The sequence below is a fragment of the Electrona antarctica genome (assembly GCF_951216825.1).
Source record: "Electrona antarctica genome assembly, chromosome: 2".
In the NCBI taxonomy this organism is placed as follows: Eukaryota; Metazoa; Chordata; class Actinopteri; order Myctophiformes; family Myctophidae; genus Electrona; species Electrona antarctica.
The window spans coordinates 39,837,793-39,865,383 of record NC_136807.1 but is presented as its reverse complement, the minus strand read 5'-3'; the positions used below and the strand labels follow the sequence as shown (position 1 = coordinate 39,865,383).

At 41.8% G+C, this 27,591-nt stretch overlaps 1 protein-coding gene across 1 annotated transcript; it reads right to left on the bottom strand.

The window, feature by feature from the left end:
- Window positions 1–883: 883 nt before the first annotated feature.
- Window positions 884–26,750, bottom strand: lmbr1l (limb development membrane protein 1-like). The gene is made up of 17 exons (XM_079528775.1): window positions 26,376–26,750; window positions 18,480–18,564; window positions 15,856–15,889; window positions 12,762–12,901; window positions 11,721–11,824; window positions 10,709–10,832; window positions 9,932–10,000; window positions 9,632–9,696; window positions 9,410–9,482; window positions 8,592–8,681; window positions 7,802–7,878; window positions 7,621–7,698; window positions 7,123–7,196; window positions 6,174–6,264; window positions 5,184–5,250; window positions 4,660–4,821; window positions 884–3,100 (listed from the first exon to the last, which is right to left on the bottom strand). Exons 1-17 carry the CDS (start codon window positions 26,436–26,438, stop codon window positions 3,006–3,008), a joined length of 1,491 nt encoding a protein of 496 aa, XP_079384901.1. The 5' UTR covers window positions 26,439–26,750; the 3' UTR covers window positions 884–3,005.
- Between the last annotated feature and the right edge of the window lie 841 nt (window positions 26,751–27,591).

Genomic DNA, 27,591 nt, shown 5'->3' with positions numbered 1-27,591 from the left:
GTTCCGACTTCAGAAAAAAGAGGAGAGGAAATGAACAATAGGCGAGGAAAGCGGATGGAAGAAAAAGAAGGTGCGGGTGACTAGCTGGGGGAGATGAAGGAGCGAAAGCGAGCCAACGTCACCCCTCCTCCTGATTCTGTGTAGGGTTTTTTTTTATCTAGCGGTGGCATCCAAGCGGGGAAAGCGTGGGCAACGGTTGTAGCGGCGTCGCTCCTGGCCACTGTTGACAGGCAGGCCAAAATATGTCTTTCTTCTACTGCTGATTAAAGAAAGCCAACAAAGGGTGGAGGGACACAAAGGACAGACATGCACGCTCACCCATCACACTCGCACACGCCCGCCAAACACCAAGACTGAATGGCTACAGTATATATAGTCTCTTTTGTTGTACCTACCTATACCGTACGGCAGGGGTTCTCAACCCGTGGGTCGCGACCCCTCGGGGGGGGTCGCCAAATTATTTTAGGGGGTCCCCAAATTATTTTCAAAAAAGAAAAAAAAGATTTTTTTTTTAATTTTATTTTCACGATTTTTCAAAAATAGCAGACCTACAAGCTCATAGCGCGCCACTCGGTGGCGCGCTATGAGCTTGTAGATCTGCTATTTTTCAATAGCTAAATTATAACAATGCTTAAAACACCAAAAGGGGTTCCCGCCCAAAATGGTTTAAGGTTATTGTAGCAGTCAATTTATATTGGGGGTCGGGAGGGGGCGGGGCGGGGGTCCCGAGACATTGCCAAAGCATTTCCGGGGGTCCCCAGCCAAAAAACGTTGAGAACCCCTGCCGTACATAAGTAAAAGGTGCTCTGAAGAAGCTGTAATACTTTGAGTATTAAAGTCACTAAATCCTACAGCCATCTAAAAAAAGACACGGGACTTAAGTAGGAAAACAATGCATTTATTGCTTTTCTCATAAATGTGTGGGTGAAAAGCAAGTTTAAGAACACCTGTAATGTCACAGAGTTTAAGAGTTCCTTAGTAAACCATTAAAAAAACAAAACAAAAAAAACAATGTCACCTTGAGAAGAACTCTAAATACCCTTCCTTGGGTTTCAACTGTGCCGTCACATTTCAACCATTTTCACATTTTCAACTATGTGTTTTTTCTTTTACCGTTAAGATCCCATGGTCCCATAGTAGGTCAATATGTTACAGTAAAGACAGTGCCCAAATGCCCTACAAAAAAAATTAAACGGTTATTTTCCCAGACAAAATGAAATGAGTCAACCTATAATTATTGTGCTCCATGTGTAATGACTGACCTGGTACACACAGGGATTCAGGTAATGTCAAGCAACAGACGCAGTGAATTTGGGAGACACTGCCCCCTGCTGGCGATCAAGCGAAGAGCTCATAAACTGCTGATACAGCAAAGGCAAACAGTGACACAGGATCACTATCATGTCAAAAACAAAATAGTAAAGCACAATTTTTGCATTTAATAGAATGCATGTTATCAACAAATAAAAATGCACATTGAATACATTGCATTGGGAAGATTGTCATGTCACATTCGTTCTTTGAGCAATAAATACAAAACTAACCTATGCATTCACGAGTCCATAAAACCTCGACCAAATCACAAAAGACAATCAAAAAATCTCTGAAAAGAACATTACTTTTCTTTTCTGTATGCATTGTATGTGTTTAAATTGCAGAAGTTAAAAATGTGCTTAAAAGTAAAACTTATAGTAAAAAGTACTATATACTATAGTAAAAAGTATTGCACCTTTCCCCCACAAAAAACAAAAACATAACAATTTCACAGTTTGATTGGTCTAAGGCTGAAATCCCTCCTACAGAGTGACACTTGGCAGTGTGACTTGGCATTTAGGAGACCCCATCATGGGGCGAAAGACTTGTACATGTCTCGCATAAAGACAGTGTAAAGTGTAAAGCTATTTATTTTCATCATGTCCTACAATGTATTGATCTAAATCACAGACATCCCCAGACAAAAATAAGACTTCCATCATTTAGAAAAATAATGCTTTTTTTTTAATCCACGAGTGTGTTTCGATCTAGGCCTCTTAAAAGAAACGTTTCCAAAAATGTTACCATTAGCTTGTTCCCATATTCTCGATGGATCAATAGATTGTGTATTAGGCACACAATGCCTCATTTGCTCCCATTATAAACCTCCTCACTTCCTCTCATTAACTAACACAACACCAGGGCAGTGAGAACACATGGAAGTGAGATTCACAGGGTGAAGTCTTAAAAGCCTAATTTATGCTCAGTCGCACAGCGGTGTCACTCGCTTAAAAATAGCAGACCTACAATCACAAAGGCGTGGCATCTGGGCCACATTGTGAGCTTGTAGGTCGGCTGTTTTCGAATGCACCGTCACCGCTTGTGCGACAAAGCATGAACCCGGCTTAAAATAGTGGCACCACATTATGGAAGGGAAAGCGTGGGCAGGCTGCAGAGAAAAAGAGCACTCGCTCGACCCAGAGCAGGAAAAGGAAATGTAGTCATGGCCACAACGTAATGTTCCAAAATAACTCTGCTGACTTTTACATGTGTTGACAGAGAAATGGCCAAATGATGGATCTCGTATGTAGTTGTTTTTCTCTTCCCATAAGGCATCAGGTATTGTGGCAGGTTGCTTGTGGCAGGTTGCTTGCTGTGACAGATCACATTGCGGCAACACCCGAAGACCCCCCCCAAACATGGCCATGATCCCTTTTGTGGCGTTCCAGTCATCATAAATGGCACAGGTAAATGCCGCGAGCAGGAAATGTCCTTGTCGCCCAAATAACCTGACAAACTGGGTTGGGTGGGGGGCCCAGTTCGACCCGTCTAGGTCATTTAATAAGAGTTCAGCTCCCATTGGACAAACTTGCAGGAAGGTTCCTTCTACTCCCGTCTCCTGCATTGGAGGTGACCCAGATACCGATTGGCCAGAAGACTGCCTTCAAACTGCCTTTGATCCGACAGGTAGTCATTCCAGGGGAATACTAGGAACTATTCCATGGCTTAGGAAAGGCATCAGATGGTGAGAGTCACTGGATCTTGGACAGGCCGCTGGCCAACAGGAGTCTGCTGAATGGTACTGTGGAGCGTGACACCACCAGGGGCAGTCGGACACGGTGGAGACCTGCAAGCCAAGGCAAATAACAACGGTATGACTAGGGATATATTGATATTGTAATAATAATCAAAAAATAATCATCCTTTAAAACGCACCTATAAATCCACCTTGCAGCAGGCCTAAGGGAAAGGAAATGATCGCTACATATTGTGTTCAATTGTGTTGCTTTCTCGTAGAATTCATACATAGCTTCATAGACTTGTTTGACAGCACTATCTATCATCAGTGTTTGTTAGTTTCATGTTAGTGTATTTTCAGACATTTAACCATAAATGTCCACAAGGACTTTTCTTTTGGTGCCATCCCTTTTAGACCAAGTGATTGACTGTACTCTGTTGCCATTTGACATTTCTGTCTAATAAACTATTCAATTAAAACATCGAATTAATCTACAAGCTCACAACGTATCGAGACATCGAGCTTGTAGTTTGAAAATCTATTTTCGAAACAAATTTGAAATATAAAACAGGGCTTAAGTGATTAAAAGCAGGAAAAGAGAACACGATCACCATATAACGATATATATTACGATATATCAAAAGCCAGATGTCACTCTAATCTCACATCACGATATCGGTATATGATATCAATATATGCCACCCAGCCCTGACTAAGTATGACTCACATTTATAAAAAAGGTGGAGCGCAATTATTAGTCACGTTGAGAGAAAATAGCTGATTTGGGTGAAAATAAAAAAGTCCCATCAATCACAGAACAAAAGCGAGCAGGGAGGCAATGGAGTAACACGCAGCAGAGCTGCCGTGCAGCTGAGATGCTATCTGTGCCATGAGGAAGGGGAGTGTGCGTGTGTGCGGCGTGTCTACGCTCCGAGCCGTTGTTTGTGTTGGGCGGAGGGGTAGAGGGTGTGTGTCTGCTGTGACGGGGGCCCGAGGGTCCCCAAGGGGACCCTACTGGCTTCTTGTCCCTTTACACTTTTCCTGAAAAGAATTGTATACTTTATAATCTGAGGAAAAGAGACCAGCCCATAGGGAAATGTCTGTTGGGAACAATTCTACATTGTTCATCCAAGTACGTAGATAGAGATGTGCCGATACCATTTTCTCTTTCACCGATACCCATAACCTTTGTATCTGTTGATACAGTGTACCGATCAAATACCATTGTGTAATTAAAATTACCCTGAGGGTCCAGGGACCCTCAAGTTTCCTTGAGGGGGTTCCAAATGGACCCTTACAAGTCTGTAACTCTGAGAGTGTACAAATGAAACCAAATGGACCCGTAAATTATGGGGGTCCTTGAAATTAAAAGGTTAAAATCCATTAATAATAGTTAAAGTGCAGCTTAAAGTTGGTAAAATAATAGTGCAACATCAATTCAAAATGTTACTGTAATTGAAATCGCATCATGTGATAAATACATGGTATCGGAATGGCATAGACTGCCATACTCACCGAACCAGCATTTTAGGTAGTATATTTTCTATCAGAACAACTTTATACGCAGCATAATGCAAAGTCAAATCGTACAATAACATTTTTTTTTTAAAGTACATGCAACCCACATCACTTGTACATGTTTTTTTTGTTTTTTTTATGAGACTGACCAAATGCCCGGATGAGCTCCCTCTGTACAGCCCAGGTCACAGTTTTGATGAGAGAGGCGGAGGTAAGCCCAGCAAACACCATGTTGTAAAGGAACACAATGTAGAAGTTCCCCAGCCAGTTGTATCGGCCAAAATCTCCAAGTAGGTCAAAGCGGGTGATCCCTAAAAACCCCCCAAAAAAAACAGAATTAAATAAAATAGACAGCTGAAGGGTATTGGTACAAACACAGAAATAATCAGTATTTCAAACTGGTTCAGTGAGTGAACACAAGTCTAGACCAGAGTCAATAACTGCATACACACTGCCCTCTTGTGGACAGTAAGAAAACTACAAGTAGAAATGGCCTATTCAGCACAGTCTCGCATAATGTGTGTCATTATTTGACCCTGTAGTAGTTTAACCAATGTTCTTAGCGTGTACACAGACCTTGCACTTCGTAAGCCACTCTGGATAAGGGCGTCGCCCTTATCCAGATTGTAACTGCAAAATGTACAAATAATGCATTTTATGACCGCAGGCTTACCAAGTGTACGTGAAAAGACTGGCAGCGCTGAGCTGAGCACAAGCAGTGAAACACAGTTCCCAATTATCTGAAGGGGGAAAGAGAGGCACAAATGTCAGGGTTAAAATGTGAACGTTTCGGTCGGCTGCTTGTCTTGAGAACTGAACATCAGACAGAACAGAATAGATACAGACGCACAGTGAAATAACAGACATATTAATTTAACGAATGCCTTATTTATATTCCGACATACGACGGCCGCGTCCCGCTCCGAAAATAGCAGAGCTCGTGGATTGGCTATTTTAGTTGCGGGAGGACACTGTCATACAATACAACACAGTATACTGTATCGTTTCTGTAGAACTGTCCCAGACTAAAGGATTTGTATAGTCGAATCCAATTAGTCAAATGTTGTCTATAGTTCACTGGTAGTCAACTATAGGCAACTACAGGATTTGTATTTAAAAACTATCTTTTTGCATTATTTGACAGATTGGCAGTCGAATCAGTCTGATTGTATAACATAAAAAAGTTATGCAACAGAGAATCATTCCATTTGGGCTGTGGGGGGTGCTTAATGTCTGATTTAACATACTTTGCTTGGTTTCTCCCAATAATATATAGTAATAATATATATCCTTTTTTCTTTTTATTAATTTTTTTACTTGGACTCCCTTGATCGATTAGTCGACTAATCGAGGTCAGGTGGAAACCTTGCAAGTCCAAAACCGTTCCTTTTTTTATTTTAAAAACGTGAAAAATAGCCAATCTACAAGACTCACAACGCCTCGCAATTGTGAGCTTGTAGATCTCAAGATCTGCTATTTTCTCCACTTTTGTGCAACACTCTTGTATGAAGAATTAGGGCATAAATGTGCGATAAAAAAAAGATACGAGGTTTACTGCCCGACAGGCAGCAACGATCAGGATTAAGAAAATGGACCAGTAAGTACTGTACGCCGGGACCGGGTGCATATTACGGTCCACAGGCCCAGCAGCAGTTGGTCTAACCTGAGTGAGGTTGGTGTCCTGAGCACGAGGTACCAACCCTGTGAACAGAGGAGAGCTGTAGAACCCCACCACTGAAGACACCATCAGGTAGCTGAGCAGAGTCACCGTTAGGGAGAACACTTACACAAGAATGAACCACACAGTCATTAACATTGCAGTCCTCAGTGCAAAATCTAAGCTCGAGAGGTTCTTTTGAAAAAAGGCAGAGATTCGGGCACAAAATATTTAAAAGAGAAGAATCTTTACTAAACCAACATGTTTCGACATATACCGGCGGTCTTCATCAGGGCAGAGGTTCTTGTTTACCTATGATCCTAGATTACCTAGATGTACACGACTGTGCATATTTTCATATTTATTTTATTTTTTGTTTCCTACTCGTTTAAATTGTTTTTGCATAGTATTGTGTATATTTGTCTGTCATTAATGTTTTTAGATGAATTGAGTATGAGGACCCCATTGGAAACAAGCCAATAGGCTTTATTATATTGGACTCATCCTTTTAGCAGACCTTGTACTGTACTGTACTTCCCTGTGCTTGTCCATGCATGTTAATAAAGTATTCAATCAAATAAATCGCTCTGGATTAAGGGCAGCTGCTAAATGCCTACATTTTAATAGAGTCAAAATGGTCGCAACTGGAAAGTTCCATCTGTGCACAGACTTTAGAACATGCCCTAAAAAACAGCATAAAACCGGCCCCCGCACATCTGCAACACATTTCAAAGCCAAGAATGTGGTGGGAGGTAATCAAACATCACACACTGCCCAAATATCAAGGACGTTACACAGCTAAGTCTGATGTCTCCGTCGAATTTATTTAACCAATTAATGAACGTGGCTCGTGCAAGACTATCTGTATGCTGTATGTGTGTGTGTGTGTGTGTGTGTGTGTGTGTGTGTGTGTGTGTGTGTGTGTGTGTGCAGTGACTGAGTGATAAAAGGATACAATATGAGGACCACTTGTACCGCTGCTCCCAGTGACCCAAATACAGAGAATGAAACGGCTCCTAGACGAGGGTCCTGAAACACAGATCACCATCAGTCAGCTTCAGCAAGGGCTTTTACATCATGTGCTTTGACATGACTTTGACACTACTAGGAATACAGCAGTTAATCCAGCTAATCGATAAAACAATAACCAATTTATCAAATAATCAATTTTCAGAAATAGCCAATCTGCAAGCTCACAGTGCATTTGCATGACACCACTGTACTACAAATAATAAAATAAGTGGTTAAGCAGACTAATTGGTTTAGTTTAATTATTTTAAAAAGTCAATCAGAAATCATTTAGATTATTTTTTTTATTTGATTTGTTGATGCAATATAAATAATCAAATTCTCACTTCTCGATCATTAGATTTATTAAAAATAAAATAGTAATCTATACAATAATCGAGAAGAAACCCTACACACCACTGTCACAAAATGTATCTCGCCTCACCTCCATTCCTCTGGGCATGGCAGTCTCGTCAAAAAGCAGCTCCAGCACGTTGAAACACACCATCAACACACACACCACCTAAAACAGTGACACCATGCACAGCGATGAGAACACAGAAAAAGGTCATGGCATTGTACGTTGAGTGGAAAAAGGGCACATTTTGACATCAGCTCAGCTTTACCGTGAGAGCTAAGAGAAGGAGCATGGCCAATGGGTAGCTCAGGTTACGTTGCCATGGCGATGCCTTCCTGCGCATCTCTGCGGGGGAAAAGATACACATGAGAGATGAGAGCAGGTCAGTGTATGGGCATACCGGTACAGTGTCATCTCTGTTGAGGAGAGTCTGGCAGCGAGTCTTGAGGCAAATACATACTCGCTTGGCAAAAATGGCATTCATATCAAATACAATTAAACACTCCATTTGTTGTGGTGTGTGTGGTGGCTTAAACGGTTAGTGGAGAAATGGAGAGGAAGTCTCACACACTGTTTAACAGCTCCCAGTAGAAATGTCTCTTCATTTTTATTATTAAAAAAAAAAAAAAAAAGATTAGAATTTATTACTGGGAGCTGTAACCCGAACCCCTTCTTTTCTCCAGAGTACGTATTATTGTCCAGCACCTATATATAATTTAGTTTTTGGACGTACACAAAACAATTGCAGATCCACAATTTGAAGTTATAGAGCTTTTGAAAACCCTTTTACAATTTAAAAATACAATAACAACAATGGCACATTTATTATTATTTAAAGGTTTTCCCTATAATGACAAAAATAGGGACACCGGGTTGAAGAGTGGGAGAAGATAAAGGGCAAAAAAACAAATGTCTTACGTTCTGTATATTAATATTTATTGCAATAATAATGTGTGGTTGTCTCAGCACACGGTTTGAGAACCACTGCTCTACCATGACCTAGCGGCATAAAAACGGCACCCACAAACAAGAGCAAAAAACTGCTGTATATCTTTTACCCAGAGCGATGCGCTTGGTTTGGACCGCTTGGAGCTCTTTCCTCATCACCTCCATGTCCATGTTCAGATGAACCCAGCAAGAACCACCGCCTACAACCAAAACAACACACACTAGATCACAACAAAATAAAAACACTGTACAAATTTGTCAGAAGAACATGTTATATCCAGTTGATCCCTAGCATCCCTATTTTGGGAGGGGGGGGGTGGATGACATCTGCCGAAAATAGCAGAATGTAGATCAGCAATTATGGGAGAACAGATTTAGTATAGAGATTATAAATTCTAAAACATAACATAGCTGTCGTTCACGGATTTGAACTGAGCTAAGGATATAGGATTCAAAATGGAGGACAATTTCTCGTTGAGGATAGAGACATTTGCCAAATATTGGGAAAATTGGATCGAGTATGTAAGCCCATCGAGACCATATTTAATGTGACTATTAACCACATTAACTATGAACCAAACATACATTACATTGAGAATGTTTGTTTGTTTTGTGTGTGTTTTTACATTTGTTTGGATACCCGTTTCACTTGTTCACTTTTTTTTGTAATGGAAGAATTAAGGGAAAATTTAAAAAAGAGGCATATCATTGTATAAATGATTCAGCATAACAGTAAGAACTTCTGATGTGAGAAGCACTGAAATGTATGATGCCTGTCATGACAATCCTCATAAGAATGTGAATTACCCCCCTGACCCCCCCCCCCCCCCCCCCCCACAAGAGGCAACCCAGATGCCCAATCTCTTGCCCCGGAATTCTGCTCCACTAGGGGGCGAGTCAAAACAGCAAAAAACGGCGGCCCACTCACTGTTCAGTTGCCTGGAGAGCGAGGCCTCCTCCAGTTTTGTGCAGCTCAGAGTTTCTTCTACATTTTCCAACAACTGTGGGAGACGCAAGACAAGTTAGACAAGTCAGCTTACTGGATTTTACATCCACTCCAGGGCAATAGGCTAATAGCTATGTGAAGTGGCCATTTGGTTCCTCATGCTCATACACAGAATAGAAAGGGCACGTTAAGGCTGTCACTCACCCGTGGTTTGACCAATAGGCTGCCAGTGACGCTGAACATTCGGGCCAACCCAAACGGAGTGCACACTGAACAGGAAGAAAACAAAAACACTTTAAAATTCTGTACCGTTTTATACTTTTATACAGTATTCTTTTGGTTTGTTTATTAATGCTCTACAAACAACATATTTACTTACAATAATTATTTCATCAAACACAACAGCTAGAGGTACCTTACTTAAAATAATTATTTCATCAAACACAACAGCTAGAGGTACCTTCTCATGCCAAGGCCTTGGCTTATTGATGTTGAAATACTTACACAGAAGTAGCAACACTCCAAAGAGAGAGATACCAGAGTACAGGTAAGGCAGGTAGTACTCCCATAGGTCTGTAAATAAAGAGTTAAGAATTATTTCAGTTGTTCCCACCATGAAAGCCATTGGATAGCAGTGGCGTTTCCAGGAATTACATTTTGGGCAGGCAAGAATTACATTTTGGACAGGCAAGATGTGTTAATTGCCGTCTCCCCGCGCACAATCGTAGCACTAAAGGTTTTCAAGAGATATACCTGCCAGACGAGTAGTATACAAAGGCTGAAAGGCATGCATTTACATTCCAATGGGTGATTGAGGGTCGCGCTCTACCGCGACGGCCAATCAGCTGGACATTAATAGTTCTCATGTCTTGTTTTTGTCCTCTTTTTTTCCTCATTGTATGGATTTTGGCCAGGCCAGAAATGGATTTGGACAGGCGGACGCCTGCCCTCGCCTTATTGTAGATACGCCTCTGTTGGATAGGTAGGTAGCTAGCTAGCTACTTCAACAAAGTTAAAAAACATCTCATGAGCCATTTTAAAGAGAGCCAATGTTCCTACAGCAATTTCCCCCTTTTTTTAAGGTTCTTTTTGTGTTTTTAATTTATGAGAAATTGTGAATTACTTTGAAAGAAAACTTTGGAAATAATAAAATGCAGGAAACAAAAAATAAAGGGATATTGGGTCCAGAGTTTAAAAACAAGTGGGTTGCGCACATCCACTGGACTGTCTATATCCACTTAATGAAACATTGTGCCCAAGGAGCAGCAGCAGCTGACTCACCGTACAGACTCTCCCTGGCCATGTTGTGGTGTAGGAGGGCCGACGCCACCCACACCATGCCCAGCACCAGCAGAGCCAAGAGCAGCAGCAGAACCACCGCCTCGTACACCCGCCCCATCACACCCTGCACACAGTAACAACAACAACTGGTTACATCGATGTACAGGCACAGGAGACATGACATATGGAGAGAAATTACCATTATTTATAATCATCTAAAAGGTTTTAACCGCATAAACCCCTATGTACTTATTGAACAGAGTTTTTAATTAGAAACTGTCACTGGTTACTGAACAAAACCTAAGCCTGTCGCCTGTGCTTAACTGATTTGCACTATACTGGTGCACATGTTTTATATGACAGAATACAGACTTTTAACATGCTGCCATTTTCAGGCTTTTTGTGCTCTTTTTATTTTCCAATCTTCACTTCATCCTAGTATAAACCCACAGTGGTCTATACTAGGATAAAAGGGGTCTATACCTACTATAGACCCACAGGGGTCTATATACTAGGATAAAAGTGGTCTATACCTACTATAGACCCACAGGGTCTATATACTAGGCCAACTCATTTATGACCTCCACAGTGTCGTGTGTGACTGCATTGTTGGCGCTGGTCTGTGATGTGATGCGCGCAGGGTTTACGACACTACTGATGTTTACGACAGGAAGTACGTATGCAATGCATGCAGCCTTTAGTTGTTGTTGTTAACCGGCTTGTAATGTCTTGTAATGTCCGCTGCTGGCCCTCAGGAGAGACAGACCTGTTCAGCTCACCTCCATAGTAGTGTGCGTTATTCTGTACATAACACATAGCAAATGTCTTTGCTGAATGTGCCTGATCTGCAGGCTCACAAATGTGTCTCGGCCGGTTGTGAGCTTGTAGATCTATTTTTGATGAACGTTATAATAAAAAGGGATTCAAAGGGATGCTAGGGTCTATGTGGTTAAAGGTGTATGATGGTGCTACGTACTAGTATATTATGAGGTAATAATTCCAAAGCCTGTACCTTTTTGGACCCAGCAAAACCCTCGGACTCCGTGAAGAAGTATGCAAAAGGCATGAGGAAGACCAAGGACAGATTGGAGAAGAGAAACACCAGGTTCCACAAGCCTGATAACGAGGAAGAAACAGCATCCAAACATTAGTGGTTTTCATTCCAAACATTCCTCCTGGTCAGAAAACTGCATGTAATGTTGAGCTATGTGACCTATGTGCACTACCACGTATGGCCATTGTGAGGCAGTGTAGTGTGATGAAAATGTCAGGTTTCACCAGTGGTGATATCAGTGCAAAATGGAATAATGTACAACATGGTAAACAATATAAAAGGGGGGGGGGGGGGTGGACTCAATGACAGACAGAGACAGACAAACACTGCACTTTCAGAATACATATTTCCTCTGTGGAACTGTACTAAATGGCACATTCAATGGTTGGTTTTAATTTCAACTCAACCTTTCTCAAACACACTAGACATCACGCTGCTGTGATGGCCTGGGGGAGTACAGACTTGAAAAACCACGTCTATAGAGCTCATGTGGAGTAAACAGCAGCTGCAGAAATGCATTTCCCACCAACATTAACACTAGACTGATGATGGATTTCACAAACTGGTTTTCAACTTGTCTTGTTCGAGCACGCTTTGCTGGACAAACTAAGCAACGATGATAATGTTTCGAAATGACCTCAAACGCTCTTTCTGCATTATGTAATGGAATTATTTAGATTTTTTTTGCATTATACAAAACATATGTCGTTAGGATACCTTCAATAAGTCAATGTCGGGTGATAACAACATCCGTCTGGCTCCGCACGAACCAGTTCACAAGCATGCCACACAAAACACAATCCATAATAATTATCCCTTTGTACACAAAGCCGGGGGGGGTGGTTGTATTGACTGAGCGCTGAGCAGTGTTCCTAGTTCGTTCCAATATAATTTTAAAAACAACAGGGCAGTGCCGTCTGTGGCAACAGAGCAGCAACTGTGAACTTTGGTGGTGTCAGCTCAGCTAGCAGGCGATACAAATCAGTTAATCAGCATTACCATGGATGAGTGATCCGTTGAGCCACTGCATGTAGTAGCTCCGTGGGAAGGTGAGCAGCACCTCGTTGGACAGGATGGACATGGGGAGCAGGAGAGCCGCGCACACCGCCACGGAGAGCGTGAACGTGCACAGCCACAACCTGAAAACACACAAGAGGCAAACAGGAGCCGTTGAGTAAATATTTTCAAGGGATGCAAATATATATATATATATATATATATCTCAGTAAGACGCCTGAGGGCGAGAAACAACCTCGCCCTTTAGGGCGAGAAGCAACCTCATGCAACCGCCTGGGTGACAGCAGACTGCTGGGCGAGCGCTGGCGCTTTGGCATGGGGGGTCAGATCAACATATGGAATGAATTCTGTACTGGCCATATGGAGTGTGTATGGAACGTGTCTTGAGTGTACAGGGTTTGATGAGGTCAGATCAACATATAGAATGTCAGAACAGGCTGCCGGGCGCGGCTGCACTAATAACTTTAGGGCAGGCCGTCTAGAGTTTAAAATGGACAAGTATCAGTCAAAAGGGTGACATCGAAGAGGAAGGATGGATGGGGAAGGATCAACATATGGAATGTCAGAACAGATCAGCTCCATATATGGAGATCTATGGGTGGCAGTGGGGGCAGTGTCTTGAGTGTACAGGGTTTGATGAGGGCCCAGGTAGGGCCGGGTCTTAATTTTCGGGGCTGTTGAGAACTCTAGTTTTCGCCGGCTGCCGGGCGCGGCTGCACTAATAACTTTGGGGCAGGCCGTCTAGAGTTTAAAATGGACAGGTATCAGTCAAAAGGGTGACATCGAAGAGGAAGGACGGATGGGGTAAGGATCAACATATGGAATGTCAGAACAGGTCAGCTCCATAGATCTAAGGGTTTGAGGTCAATATTGATGACATCAGGGATCTCCATCCCTGATGACACGTGATGTCACGTGATGCCTGGGGTTACCAACCAACCAAACAACTGACAATCAACGAATAAACATGAAAACAACAAGGATCGACAAAATCAACTGGTCGATTAACCAATTAAGCCCTAATTTGAAGGTTTTCTGTTAAGCGCCGTCAACAAAAATAGCGGCAATCGTTGATCTACAAGCACACAATGCGTTACTTTTTTTTAATCAATTTTATTTGAATCAATTTTTAATAATCTATTAAATCAATTAAATTGAGTTTGATTTACTGTTGCACCCATATTCTTTTCCTGACACTATGTGCATCTGTGAGTGTCAACGTTTAGCCCCCTAGCCAAAAAGTGTCGGTCTAATAGATAGAGGGTATACGCGTGACATCATCATCATACCCAGAAGTTAGCGGGAACGCCTACTGAGTGGCAAAAAAAGACTTTCTGGCCTTGACAACCCATACATCCAAACAGATGTATGGGTTTAATGCAATCGGATTGCATTAAATGACATTATACCAGAGGCGTATCTACAATAAGGCGAGGGCAGGCGTCCGCCTGTCCAAATCCATTTCTGGCCTGGCCAAAATCCATACAATGAGAAAAAAAGAAGACAAAAACAAGACCTGAGCACTATTAATGGACAGCTAATTGGCCGTTGCGGTAGAGCGCGACCCTCAATCACCCATTGGAATGTAAATGCATGCCTTTCAGCCTTTGTATCCTACTCGTCTGGCAGGTATATCTCTTTGAAAACCTTTAGTGCTACGATTGTGCGCGGGGAGACGACAATTAACACATGATCTTGCCTGCCCAATACGTAATTCCTGGATACGCCACTGGCGCATACCCTTGTCTATACTGAAGTCTAATTCATACTTCCTCATGCAGTATAGTAGCCTTTAGATCAGCCGAAAATAATGCAAATAGTCAGCTATTTCCGGTGGGTGACGCGGTGGTACTCTATGTCTGAGTATAAATCAGACTTCAAGGTCCTGTGAGGTTGGAGAGGAGGGAAGGAGAACTGTCAGCATGGAAGGACAAAGTGCAGGGAGGAGCAGCCTGGAGGACAGGGCAATAAAACTGCAGCCAAGCGCAAGTGGCTCGTGTTGTCAGTCACAAACAGTGTTGCCATGTCCACTTATTATAAGTGACTTTGGTTGGGCTTGTTTTTACTGTGAAGTTGCTTGTAAATATAGGCCTATCTCACAGCCCGCTTTCCACGCCCACTTCCGGTAAATAGTGGTGTCTTTAACATTAGCATTTACACGTTTTTTTCTCTGGAGAATCTAAGTACATTTTCTTTTCTTTTTTTTTAAAGATATTTTTTTGCGGCTTACGCCTTTTATTGGTTTTTGAAGGGACAGACAGTAGGCTGACAGGAAATGGGAGAGAGATGGGGGAAGACATGCAGTAAAGGCCGTGTCGGGCTCGGGAGTCGAACCCGCGGCACACTGCGACTGGATTACCAGTCGGGTGCCCAGACGGTTACGCCACCGCCTGGGCCCTAAGTACATTTTCTAATGTAAAAATGTGACAGACCAATATTATTATGAAGCAAACAAGATGGTAAATCAGCTCGAACAGATAGAACAAACCTTACCTTGAGAAAACAAAAGTTGTAGACTTCTTAAATTACCTCTGTTAACATGTAGCGTCTATGGAGTGACGTCACGCTATCACCACTAACCCCGAAAGGGGGCGTATTTAGGGGGGCGGGGAAATTCTGTGAGATAGGCTTATTGGTAGTTCTGGGTGGAGTTTTTTGGGGGCTTGTTTCTAAAGTGTAGCAATTTACATATTTAGGCTCGTTTCCTAAACCAGTGGTTCTCAAACATTTTCATGTCGAGGACCCCCATGCATTGTCAACACGGACCCCCATCTGGAAAGTGTTTTATGCCAGGGACCCTCATACCAGATTTGTGTTAAATGTTTTTATTATTATTTAAAAAAAAATTAAACAAATAAAAAAAAAAATTGTAAATAGTCTATTTTCAAATGGCTGATGAACATTAGATTTAAATCGCTCATCTGTGGAGTGGCTTCTTTTGGACTTGTTTTCATAGACCTGGTTGCTTATTTCTGTCGCAAAACCTGGCAACACCGCTCACAAAGCCTCCACGCAGCGAGTGAGATCACAATGCAATGAATGCTGGGTCAGTCAATCATTAGGGCTTTTCACTTACGCAATTTTGTTGACGGTGGCATCTTCAATGTCATCTGAAAGGGGGGGAAAAAACAGGGAAACACGTGTAAGATTATTACTATTATATAACTGATCCAGAGATTAGACGAGAGATAAACAAATCAATATTTGCTGGCATGTGGCGGTTACTATACCATGTCTCCTGTATTATGTAAAAAAATAAAAAGGGACGCAGTATCAGGTAAAAGAATCTTGGCAACTGGAAGAGAAGCGTTGCAAATGGATTACTGTGACCCCCGACCAGATAGGAGTTGAAAATGTAGGAATGTAGGATAACGTTGCGTCTGTTCCGCTTCAGGACAGATGAAAATTAGCGAGTGTGGATGGATTTGCTCATCTTGAGTGATATGGGAACAGAAGCAGCCCCCCACATGAGGAAGCTTCTGGCCTCAGAGGCCCTCCGATGGGGGAGAGAGAGCCTCCAAGTTCAGAAGAACACTTTGTTCAAAAGACTCTCGAGCAAAACTTACTTGTTACATGTTTTACACAGACCATAATGCCTAGAAAATTTAGTCTCCAAGGCAGGTAAAGGTTTAGCGTTACATTGCAAGGTGTCTTCAGCGACACAAAAGGTGACAAAACTGAAGGTAATGATCTCGACACAAGTAAAATATGCTACTTTTCGGTAATTAAAAAAGTAATTAAAAGCTAAATGGATTGGTGTTATGCCAAAAAACGTTTTATGAAGGTAGTTGACTCAGTCATGTAGAAATCCCAGTCTCAGTAAACATGCACCAATGCCTTGTCATGACAAATTTGACCAAATTGACAAAAAAAAACGAAATACATTTTCCGTTTTCTTTTTTTTTTGCAACTAAAATGTTGTTTTTCCTCACACCTAGCTTTAGTCAATAATGTAGTTATGTAATAATTCATGCAGAAACCTGCTCTTACAAGTACATTGTAAATGATGGCAAATCTGTGAAACCAGTTTCAGTTACATATTGCATCATTTGCCGTTTTAGCTGAAAGGCATAGCCGTGGTTTTGTTGCCCATGCAGTTGATGACATCAACAGCAGCGGAGCCTAAATGCACGGCATGTTTCCAAAGTTTGCCTTTTCCAAAACCCAATTAAATGAGCTGGCCATGATCCAGACTTCAGCTGAGCCCCAGCCCCACAGATACCACAGCTGGTTCCAATAAGGGGAACTTATTACATAACTTTTACTCCAATTCTAAAGCAACACTGTTAGCTCCAACTAAGTACATTAGATTTACTCATTTGGTTCCAAAGAGATTACATTATTTTTAACAGCAAGTGATCACGCATGTGTGGCCCGTACTTAAAGTAAACAAGCAGCTAATGTAATGTCCAAATAAGATGCTCACTACGAGCTTGTACTTCTGCTATTTTGGAACATTTTAGATTTCTTCTTTTTAAGTGAGAGAACTACTGATTTAGAAGGTATTCGTAGAATCGGCCTCAGGTCTTTAATGGGTTGAATAGGTTTGCTGTTTGTCAGTAGTCAACAAATGCACTCTTTGAGATGTTTGTGCCCGGTCAAAGGGGGCTCCAGCTATGTACGATGTGCTGTGTGTTTATCTTGTAGGTCGTAGGAGCATTCTTCACCGCCCCTTCCCTCAACCGGACCCATGGGTAGACTGCCTGAGGCATGTTACGTAACTCCCTTTTACAATTTGCAGCCATGTGTTCTAGTCAAGGTCCAGAGCCTTCGCTGGATATATACACACAGTATATAGTTACACCTGGACTCAATGTAAACACACACAAGTATTCAAAAAAGAAAATTGTGAATTAATGTCACCCCCAAACACCAGGTATGGGTTAGTGATGTTCGACATTTTTTAAATATAAAAAACAATTAAGAGTGTAGTAACAGCACTGATTAATTTAACCCATTTAGCCATGATCCTGAGCCACTGCCGCCCAGTAATATCTAAAGACATTGGTGGTTACTGGCAATCACCTCAACGTAGCACTATTGCACATTAGAATTTAAAGCTATGTAACTTTCCTCTTCTACCGCAGATTTGAACCCGGTTTCCTACGCAAGTGCTGATATTTTTTACCATTTTTAGAGCCTTCCTGCTTGCTCAGGGGATAAATTGAATATTAAATGGAGCGTTTCAGATCCTGTGTCTAGGTGAGGCATGACCTTTGACACAATCTAAAAGTCTCAATAACCACCCCAATTGTATTAAAATACTCATACAAAAATTACATTTTATTCATAAAATAGTGCCACTGATATGGTTCTTAATTTTGTAATTGTAACAACTTGCATCCAAGTTTGTAAATTATATATAACTTATTGCTAACTGACAGCTACCAACTGAACCTACAATCAAAGGCACAACCAGTACCTATAATCTACCACCACACCTACAAGGCTATTTCCTCCAGACTAGAGTCGGGGGTTTCTCTAAGTCTAAGATACAAGTTATACGTCTGCACAGTGCTTGCACTGAAGGTGTGGTCTATATTCTCTTTAGAAGAAAAATTCCAAAACATGAATGTAACCAGCATGCTTTTCAACGCTGTCATTTATCCCTCTGGCATTGGCCCAGAGTGACTGCTTTCACCTCCGAGCATTTTGTTATTCTTTTGTCTGCTTTAACGACCACTTGTTTTCCATACTTACCAGTGATAAAGTCAGCATTTTTCTTGAAGTGGGTGAGTATGACGTAAGACACCATGTAGAGGCATGTGAACAGCAGAACACAGATCTGTTGAAGAGAGGAAAGGAAAAAGTAAACATTAAATTAATACATCATTATTTTCTTTTTTGCCTATGTATACATTACCAGGGCATAGCTAAAGACAAATGATATGCTTTGGGTTGGAAGAACAGTTAACTTAGACATACAGTAAAGCACATTCACAAACAGAGTTTCTTAACTATGTTATGATCCTGGGCATGTCATAACATTCAGCGAAAACAGCCTGGTGAACATTTGGCAAACAATAGAAGACTATAAGGTCACTGCGCATAACGAGACACTTAAGGTGTTTGCACACTGGGCGCGTTTTTCAGGAAAACCGATGGAGAAACGCCGCTAAAAATCAGAAAAACGCGCTCAGTGTGCAGGGACCTTTAGGCCCCTTTTCCACCAAAAGAACATTCTAGATTCTTGGAACCTTGGTGCTTTCACAGAACCGGAGGCCAGTTCCGAACCAACTTTTAGGGTTCCGATTCTGAACCAATTCATTTTCAGTGGAAACACTCTGAACTGGTTCAATATTAGGCAGGACAAAAGGGCCCATTGTGAGCTTTTAGATTGGCTAATTTCAGCAAGAAATCACACCCGTGTGAAGTGAGGGGCACTCTAATCATCGTACATCATCATGACGTAACATGTCTATTTGCTCAGACACATATGACGTAAATTCTCCATCTTTGTGTTGGACAGAAATAGCCGATTTGCTCGTCCACATATGACGTAAATTCTCCATTCATTGTCAATGGGAATTTAATTTGTGTAAGACGGAAATCTACACTAATAGCTGAATATAGGAGGGGCTAAAAAAAATATATATATATGTGGACAGAGTATATGGCCCTGGGAGACCCTGGTCAACGAAGTATATAGACCAATTCAGAAACGGGTCTCATGGTCGCAGGCAACGTATTTCCTGTAACACTAACTTTACAAAGATGCCCAGAACATCGGTGTAGTTTATGGCTGCTCCAACAGTGGTGGCAACATTCAACTTTGGAGAATACTTTAAATGCTTAGTATGAGCCTATGAGGTATAAAGTACAGCAGCATTGTGTTCATACAACAGAAAGATTTGGTATTTGGATAAGACTGGAGCAGCCATAAACTACACAGGTTCAATCCGATGTTCTGGGCATCTTTGTAAAGTTAGTGTTAGTAAAAAGCAGGTAAAAGAGTAACATTTGAGCACACTAACATCAGTCACTCTACCATTCAATGTAGTAGAAGAGCTGACTGTTTACACCGCAGATATGTCGTCTCCGCCTACAGTTAATATGTTGCCCGAGACCCGTTTCTGAAGGGGAATATAGTGGTTAATCAACCATTCTAAGCTCATATCTCTGAGCCAGTGTATCTGATAGGCCAAGAGAGGTGGGACATGTCCTTGACACAGAACATCCAGAGAAGAGACAACAGGCACAAGTGATAAGGATAAAATACATCTGAGGGTACAAGGAGTGGTAAAAGTGACTGAGATAACGATGACATAATTGAGACCCACGCTGAATCAGAGAGTGCCACAGTTCTTAACAATACAGAGAGTGACACAGTTCTTAACAATATAGAGTGTGACACAGTTTTTAACAATAACCATGATGCCAGACGGCTATATAGGTTGGCTCTGCAAGAATAATAGAAGGGGACAAGTTTGTCATTCGTTTTCCAGTTCAGGCTAAAGACTACAACAGCAGAAAAATATGGCAGGCTACATAATGCTGACCACAGCTACAGCAAATCAAATTAATGATGGGTGTTAGATTTAAGTGTGTCAATGTACACTGACAAGTGACAATACAGGTTGTTTACTACCGCGTCTATGCTTGCACATTGGCGCGCCGAACTCTGACACACATTCATTTTATTAGCTATAGCGCTTACAAAACTGCCATGTTTTTAAACTGAACTGGAAAACAACTATCAAATCAGGCAGCCTAGGGTTTCATCCTCCTTTAAATAAATCAAATGCATCACTTTAGAAAACAAAGATGGTGGCAACCTTTTGATACGGCTCTACAACAGCCGACAGATGGGGTATGAAGATTACCAGTTTATCCCAACATGGGGGAGAGGTGGGGAGGGAGTAATGAACAAGTATGGATTATGTCTGGAGATCGAGTAAGAGAGAAGAGAGTTAAATGGATAGTCTTTGCTGACCACAGAGATCTTTCGCCAGAAACTTTCTTTGTGGCCTGCATATTTAGACTACTAAAGCCTGCCCTACTTTCACTTAGCAATCCGTTGTCTGCTGTAGAATTCAACCTTAGTATTCAACTTCAACATTTTACTCCAAGGGAACGCTATTGTATGGCTACTAAAGGCAAACAATACCAATATCACATGATGCCAGCCATGCCTCCACCCTAAAGCTGGTCATAAGATTCTTAAAGATTTGAAAGCAAACCGAAGCTACAATGAGAAGGACTCATATTCAGTCAAATTCAGCTGAATCAAATCCTTAGAGTGCCATACAGCCAGGAGACGAGGCAATGAAAGGGCGATTTGGGATATCAAAAACAAACATGCTGGCCCTGATTTCATGACATCAATAATATTCATTTATTACATATTCCATTTCACCAAAAAAAACTGAAAGGCAAACCTCCATCAGTTGCACCACTCAAATGCAATATAAACAATTTGGTACCAAAATGTGTGAGACCATGGTTTCTGTAGCAGGGTTGGAGCATGGTTTTGGATGGAAAAAAACTTATTTAGAAGTTTCTTGTATATTTTTGTTAAGGGGAAAATAAATGGTCAACTGTGCAGTGCTAAACTTGTTTCAAACAACGGTAACACAAATATACACTTTAGCCAGGAAAACTGGCTTTTTGATGACACTGCTATCTCTGACAGCATAATGGGTAGGAGAGGAAACTTACACACACACGGTAAAACCATGAGAGAGTATACATTTGACACTGTCTGAGCGCTCAAGCGAGCTCAGAGGAAGAGCAACAAAGGGGACAGGATGCAGGGTCTCGTCTCAGAGGTGACAACAGCAACAGAAAACAATAGGTATAAAGAGGACCCGCCGGAGCATGGCAGTACAGTATGTGACAACAGGGATATGGACTTGCCTGTCAAAACCGGTTTGCAAGGACGAAGATTCAATGCTGCCTCAATGTACTTATGATTAGAATAAATCACCATTTTATCCAAATCAGCCAGCCGCAACTCACTGAGGTACTTCAGTATTATGATTGAAATGTGTGTAAATAAAAATTCATGTTTAAGAATTCCATGCTTCACACTTCACAGCTGTATATACCTGTAGACTTATTCAATATGTACTACTAGACTATAGTCACTACTCACTATAGTCTAGTAGTGTGCACACCACAGAGTAGAGGATTACATTAAGGGAAAGTTGGAAACGGGCAGAAATATCCTTGCTTTAACAACAAAATGGAGAGCTTCTTTTATTCTAAACTATGAACAAAGGAAATGTTCTACAGTAGTGGATCCATGGACATAATGGTACAGTAGCAAAAGAGGGGATCCCCTCCCCCTATTCTATCCATGAGTGAAGAAGTTGAAAAGGCTGACCCAATTCTCAATGCCAACAATAAGATTGGGCCAAAAAAAAAGTGCATGTGCTATACTGTAAACAAGTAATCAAACCGTTGCCATGAAACAAACCTTCACTGTTTCATTCATTAAAAAGGGAGTGCTTATGATGCCGACAGATGAGATAAGTGCACACTACCCTCCTATAATGACAAGTAATAGTTGAAAGTCTGCCCCAATCAAATTTTATTTTGATTGAATGCTTTATTAGTCTTAAAGTAAACAGCAGCACGTGGTACAGTAAGACATGCGATGTTACACCCTAGTACGTGTCAATAAAGGAAGGGAATTGACGTTATGGGTGAGTTGGAGGTACAAAGGTGCTAGCCTTCGCCTTCTTTGGCTCCTTTTGTGGCTTGGGAGATTAAAATATTTATATTTGGACGTCCCGTCTTCATTTTTCATGTTGCAGGTCCTTGCACTACAATACGCAACCATAGTTTTGCGCAAGGACAGAAAAGGTATCACTGTTTGTATAGGATCCATCATCCGTCTCACAAACTCAGTCAATGCTGATGCCCGTGTTGTTTGCACCTCCAAGACAATTTTGCAGCTTTGTTCAATAGTTCAGTCTGAATTGTGAGTACAGCGAGGGGTGGGATCAAGCAGAATAAAGCCCCTTAGTCCAAGGACTGTAGGTAGAAACACGTGTGCTTCACTGGCAATGCCTAACTGGCAGCACTTTGCCAGCTGTTGAGAGCAGAGTTTAGGGGGGCGCTCAGCATCCATAATCATCTCTTTGTGTTAACAGACCACAGGAACTGAGAATTTGGCAAAACATTTTTGAGGGGCGCTAGCCTCTCCTATACAGCTTTTGTCCCCACACTTCTCAATATTTGCCATTGACAATGAAAGGAGAAATTAGGTCAAATGTCTGCCAAATATGACATAAATCTTGTCCCCACACGTCTCATATTTACCATTGACAACAAAAGGAGAAATTAGGTCAAATGTCCGCCAAATATGACGTGAATTTGTGGCAACACAAAGTTCCCCTGACACATTTGTGGCTTTTTGAAAACAAGCTGAAGCTCAGATTTTTCACCTATCTTTACAACTTCCTTCTGCAGAAAGAAGGAAGCCGACGGCTGACAGCAGCAAACTTCTGTGTTAAGAAATGCCACTGTAATTTAACACTAACGAACACACTCAGTTTCCAAGGGAACTGGCATAACAGCATTCGGCATCCTCACTAGCTCAGGTTATGCTAATTGTCGTTTACTTTAGAGCATTGTGTACAAATGTCTTAGATTAGGCTAAATCGAATCACCAAAAACCCATCTATGGCACCGTGGCACGGCAAAGCAAAGCCAGCTCAGCCCAGCTGTAAACAACAAAAGCAATGTGATTATGTTGTGTGTTCGGGAGCTAACAAATGTAGGACATTTAGAGAAATGTCTTAATGTAATATTTGAAGCTATAGAAGTCCTAAAACATAATGTCCTAGCCTACGCCATATTGCAGTTTATCCTCCCAATTAGATTAAAGCAAACAACACATAATATGAATAACTGCCATCACAGCCTGGCCTACTAAAACAAGAGATCTTCAAACATTCAGAAGTAGTGTGTCCCCAGCTAAATGATTGATAGGTAGGAAACAAATGGACCCTTGTGGGTCCGTAACTCAGAATGTACAAATGGTACCACTCTCAAGAGTAAACCAACGCTGAGGATTTTACTGTGATGGGTCACGGTGAACTACAGCCATGTAGTGAGTGACCACCAGAGATAACAGCCTCTGTTGACCGCGATAATGGCGTGTAGAGTGTTAGTAAGCTGAACACTTGAGGCTGCATGTCCAGGAGCTTTTAGGGGCAGTGTGACTCAGACCATAAGAGCATTAGGTTAGGTGAAACTGAAAGCAACAATGTCAAAATAAGGGAAATGGTATAAATATGAGGTGTTCTTTGCAATACTCCTCTCACTGGAACCATGAGTTGAAGAAACTATGTGCTCAGCTCGTGGTTACCAAGCATTGAAATCCAGTAATGGCCTCTTGTCTAACACAAAACTGGGGGGTTTAGTTTCACCATCGTCATTCATTGTCTGTGTGGAACCATAATGTGGTAGCATAATATACTCAGCTATTCATGACCTATCTTTAGAGATCTGCATCTCTTCTGCTTATCAAGGATATTTTCACATATTGTCCTACCAGAGAGGTAGGACAATGGTTAGCCCGTCTCCGGACCCCCCGGGTTGAGCTCCTTTGGACCTACCACGTAGGGTCCGGTCTCACCGGCTTCAAGCGACATGGGATGCCATCTGATTTCCCCTGACTTAGCCCTGTGCTGCGGTGTGGGTGTCACGCTGACATATTCCAAACGAAGCATATGAACGCTATAGGAGACAACGAACCATCTGACCCCCCCCGCGAACGGCTCAGAAGCCGTTAAGTATTTTTAATGTTTGTACGACCGTTTTGGCAGCTCTGAAATTCTCTCTTGTTGACATCCCATTGTACCGCCTCTCGGAATCTCGGTTGGCTAGCAGCGCCTCCCTACGTGCCTCGTAGGCGCAGCTAGCCAACCGAGATGTCAACAAGGAGGGACCGAAGAGAGAATTTCAGAGCTGGCAAAACGGTCGTACAAACATTAAAAATACTTAACGGCTTCTGAGCCGTTCGCGGGGGGGGTCAGATGGTTCGTTGTCTCCTATAGCGTCCATATGCTTCGTTTGGAATATGTCAGCGTGACACCCACACCGCAGCACAGGGGTAAGTCAGGGGAAATCAGATTGCATCCCATGTCGCTTGAATCCGGTGAGAAGGAACCCTACATAAAGTCATCAAAATGTCAGAAACTTTAACGTAGGGTTCCGAAAGGAGCTAGACAATGGTGAAACACATGGTGCAAGTGGCTGATCAAACAGCCAGGTCAACACAGCAAATATAACTCAATCAGTAGCAAAAGGCTTCAAATCGATGTTTGTTGAACAAACACTTCATACTTCCTTCCATGTCTTAATATAAACAGAAAGAATGTGAAGACAGAGAACAGAAATGATCCAATTAACTATGTGTACACTTTAGAGAAGGTGCATTCATGGATTCTTAATAGGACTGGTTGTTAAAGATCCCTAAATATTCAGCACAACAATTGAATGGATTGGAGATGTCCTCTTGGGTGGGCTGGAATTGTCAATACATGAGTGAATACATGAGTGAATACATGAGTGACACTGTGCACAGTCCATAGTGCACATGGTGTCCTCTCCTACTGCACAGGGGGGGAATGGGGGATGTAAGTAAATGCTATATATTATTTATAGACCAATAGATGTCAGAAGATCAAAGTCTATGAATTTCTCTCAACATGCAGGCAATGGCATGTGAGCCTGCATCAAGGAATACAGCCCTATAGAATGGGCTGATATTCCATATTTTGTCTTTCCATGGCTGATATGCCACATATTGCAAGTGCAACCAGCCATTCTAGGGCTACATGATATAGCCAGCAAGTGCACCAGCAGGCATAGGTATCATGGGATACCTCTTGGCAATCAGAACATGTCATGGAGTACAGTAAAGGAACAGCTGCGATTTCTGGGTCACAATCTATATCTAACCTGATCTTCTGACATTCAGATTGTACTATACAGTCACTTGAGTTCCTAACGTGGGAAGAATCATATTAGTGTATAACGTATATCACGGATAAATGCATTACATGCACAACAATCTTCAACCAAGTCGAATCGAGCCATGACAACTGAACTGACACCAAACTGGCATTTAAAAACAAAGAGAGACCCCCTGGACGGGGTGGGTCATTTCAGGCCAGCAGTTTAAAGAAGGGCCCCGGGGTGTTACAGAGAGATTGGCCCCTTTGTATTGTGTCTCAGTCTCCGCCACATTCCTACTATAATGACCAGCTGCAGCCATCCACACAAGCGTCTGTGTAGCCTGCTATAATACCGTATAGCTGACTGGTGGTCGCCGAGTTCACCATTCACTAACTCAAATAGCCTATCTACAAGCTCACAACGCGTCGCCTGGCGACACAGTGTAAGCTTGTAGATCGGCTATTTGCGGCTAGCGAACGACACCTCCGTACGATGTAGTACAAAACAATGGCTTTTTAATCTACAGTTAAAACTACCAACGATCGTGTGACATACAACACGCCAGAGCGGCCAGACTATAAAAACGTGTGCTGTGCAATAAATGCATTTAAAGGATCATTCTTGTGCTTCTTTTAACTTGAGGTACAGATTCGTTATTCATGTCAGTCAGTTATAATAACTTACTATAGTCTCCCGGACGCGGTTGTGGAAAAGTTGCTCTCTTATCGACACGTCGTCCGGGTCCATTCTCCCCCGCAACCATAACACAGTGTGTCCTGTCCCCCTTGTCCTGTCCTCCCTGTCCTGTCCTGGACCTTCTTCAGAAGCACCGTGGCAAGGAGACCATCATCTCTTTTACACTGATATAATACAACGTGGCTGTCTGTCTAGTCTGCTGCTTCGCTCTGCCACATTTTACATGGTCGAGTAATGAAGGTGGCCCGCTGACTGTGTGTGTGTGTGTGTGTCAGACAGTCTGTGTGCAGATGTACTGACTGACTGACTGAGTGAGTACTGTTGTAGCAGCAGTTCAGCTGCTGAAGACAAGGAGGGGTTGAGAGAGAAAGAGGGGCGGTCCGAGAGATGTGTGGTTGTGGAATGGTGTGGTGTTTCTTTTACAGTCTATATGGTAGTCGACCAGTATTGATTGACTGATTGATTGATTGATTGATTCACTGGTTCACGTTTTATTGACACAAATAAAATCATATGGATTTAACACATATTTGTAATTTGTACATATAGGCTATCTGTCAAAAGTCTAAAACACAAATATGCTAGAGATCTTATTTCCATATTATGCTCAAGCAGATAAAGTTTGATTGTAGATCGGTCAGGTGGTTATGCAAATAGTATGTATGTAGCACAACCCCTTGTAGACAGTAGGTCTATGTGTACATAAGCTATCTATTCAGGGTATGGTATGGTGGAAGAACTAGAAGTAGCTAGCTACAACAAAATATGTTACTAGTACCAAACCCTGTAGGATAGCCTACACATTATACAGAATGGCCCATTTCATAATCATATTATTTGATCTAGTACTAGTAGCCTAAAGCATTAATGTTGCACAGCTGGTAAATGTGTGGCTGAATTGAATGACTTTATCTCATGCTGCGTAGCTTAACCAGTTATCTGTTAATGTGTTTTGAATTAATCATCTAAAGGCAAAGTAAAGCTGTCATTGATTGATTGAAAACCTGTTTTGCATTTCATAGTAATGCTAAAAGGATTACACAAAAATCCCTGAGGGCTTGTTTCCATTCTGGTCCTGTGTATTCAAATTCATCAAGTCAAATCATGTGTGGGGTATATGTGCCTCTGAGATGTAGTGGAGTAGAAGTATAAAGTATATTAAAAAAGTAGCTACCTCATGTCGAAATTGTACGAACAGTAACCT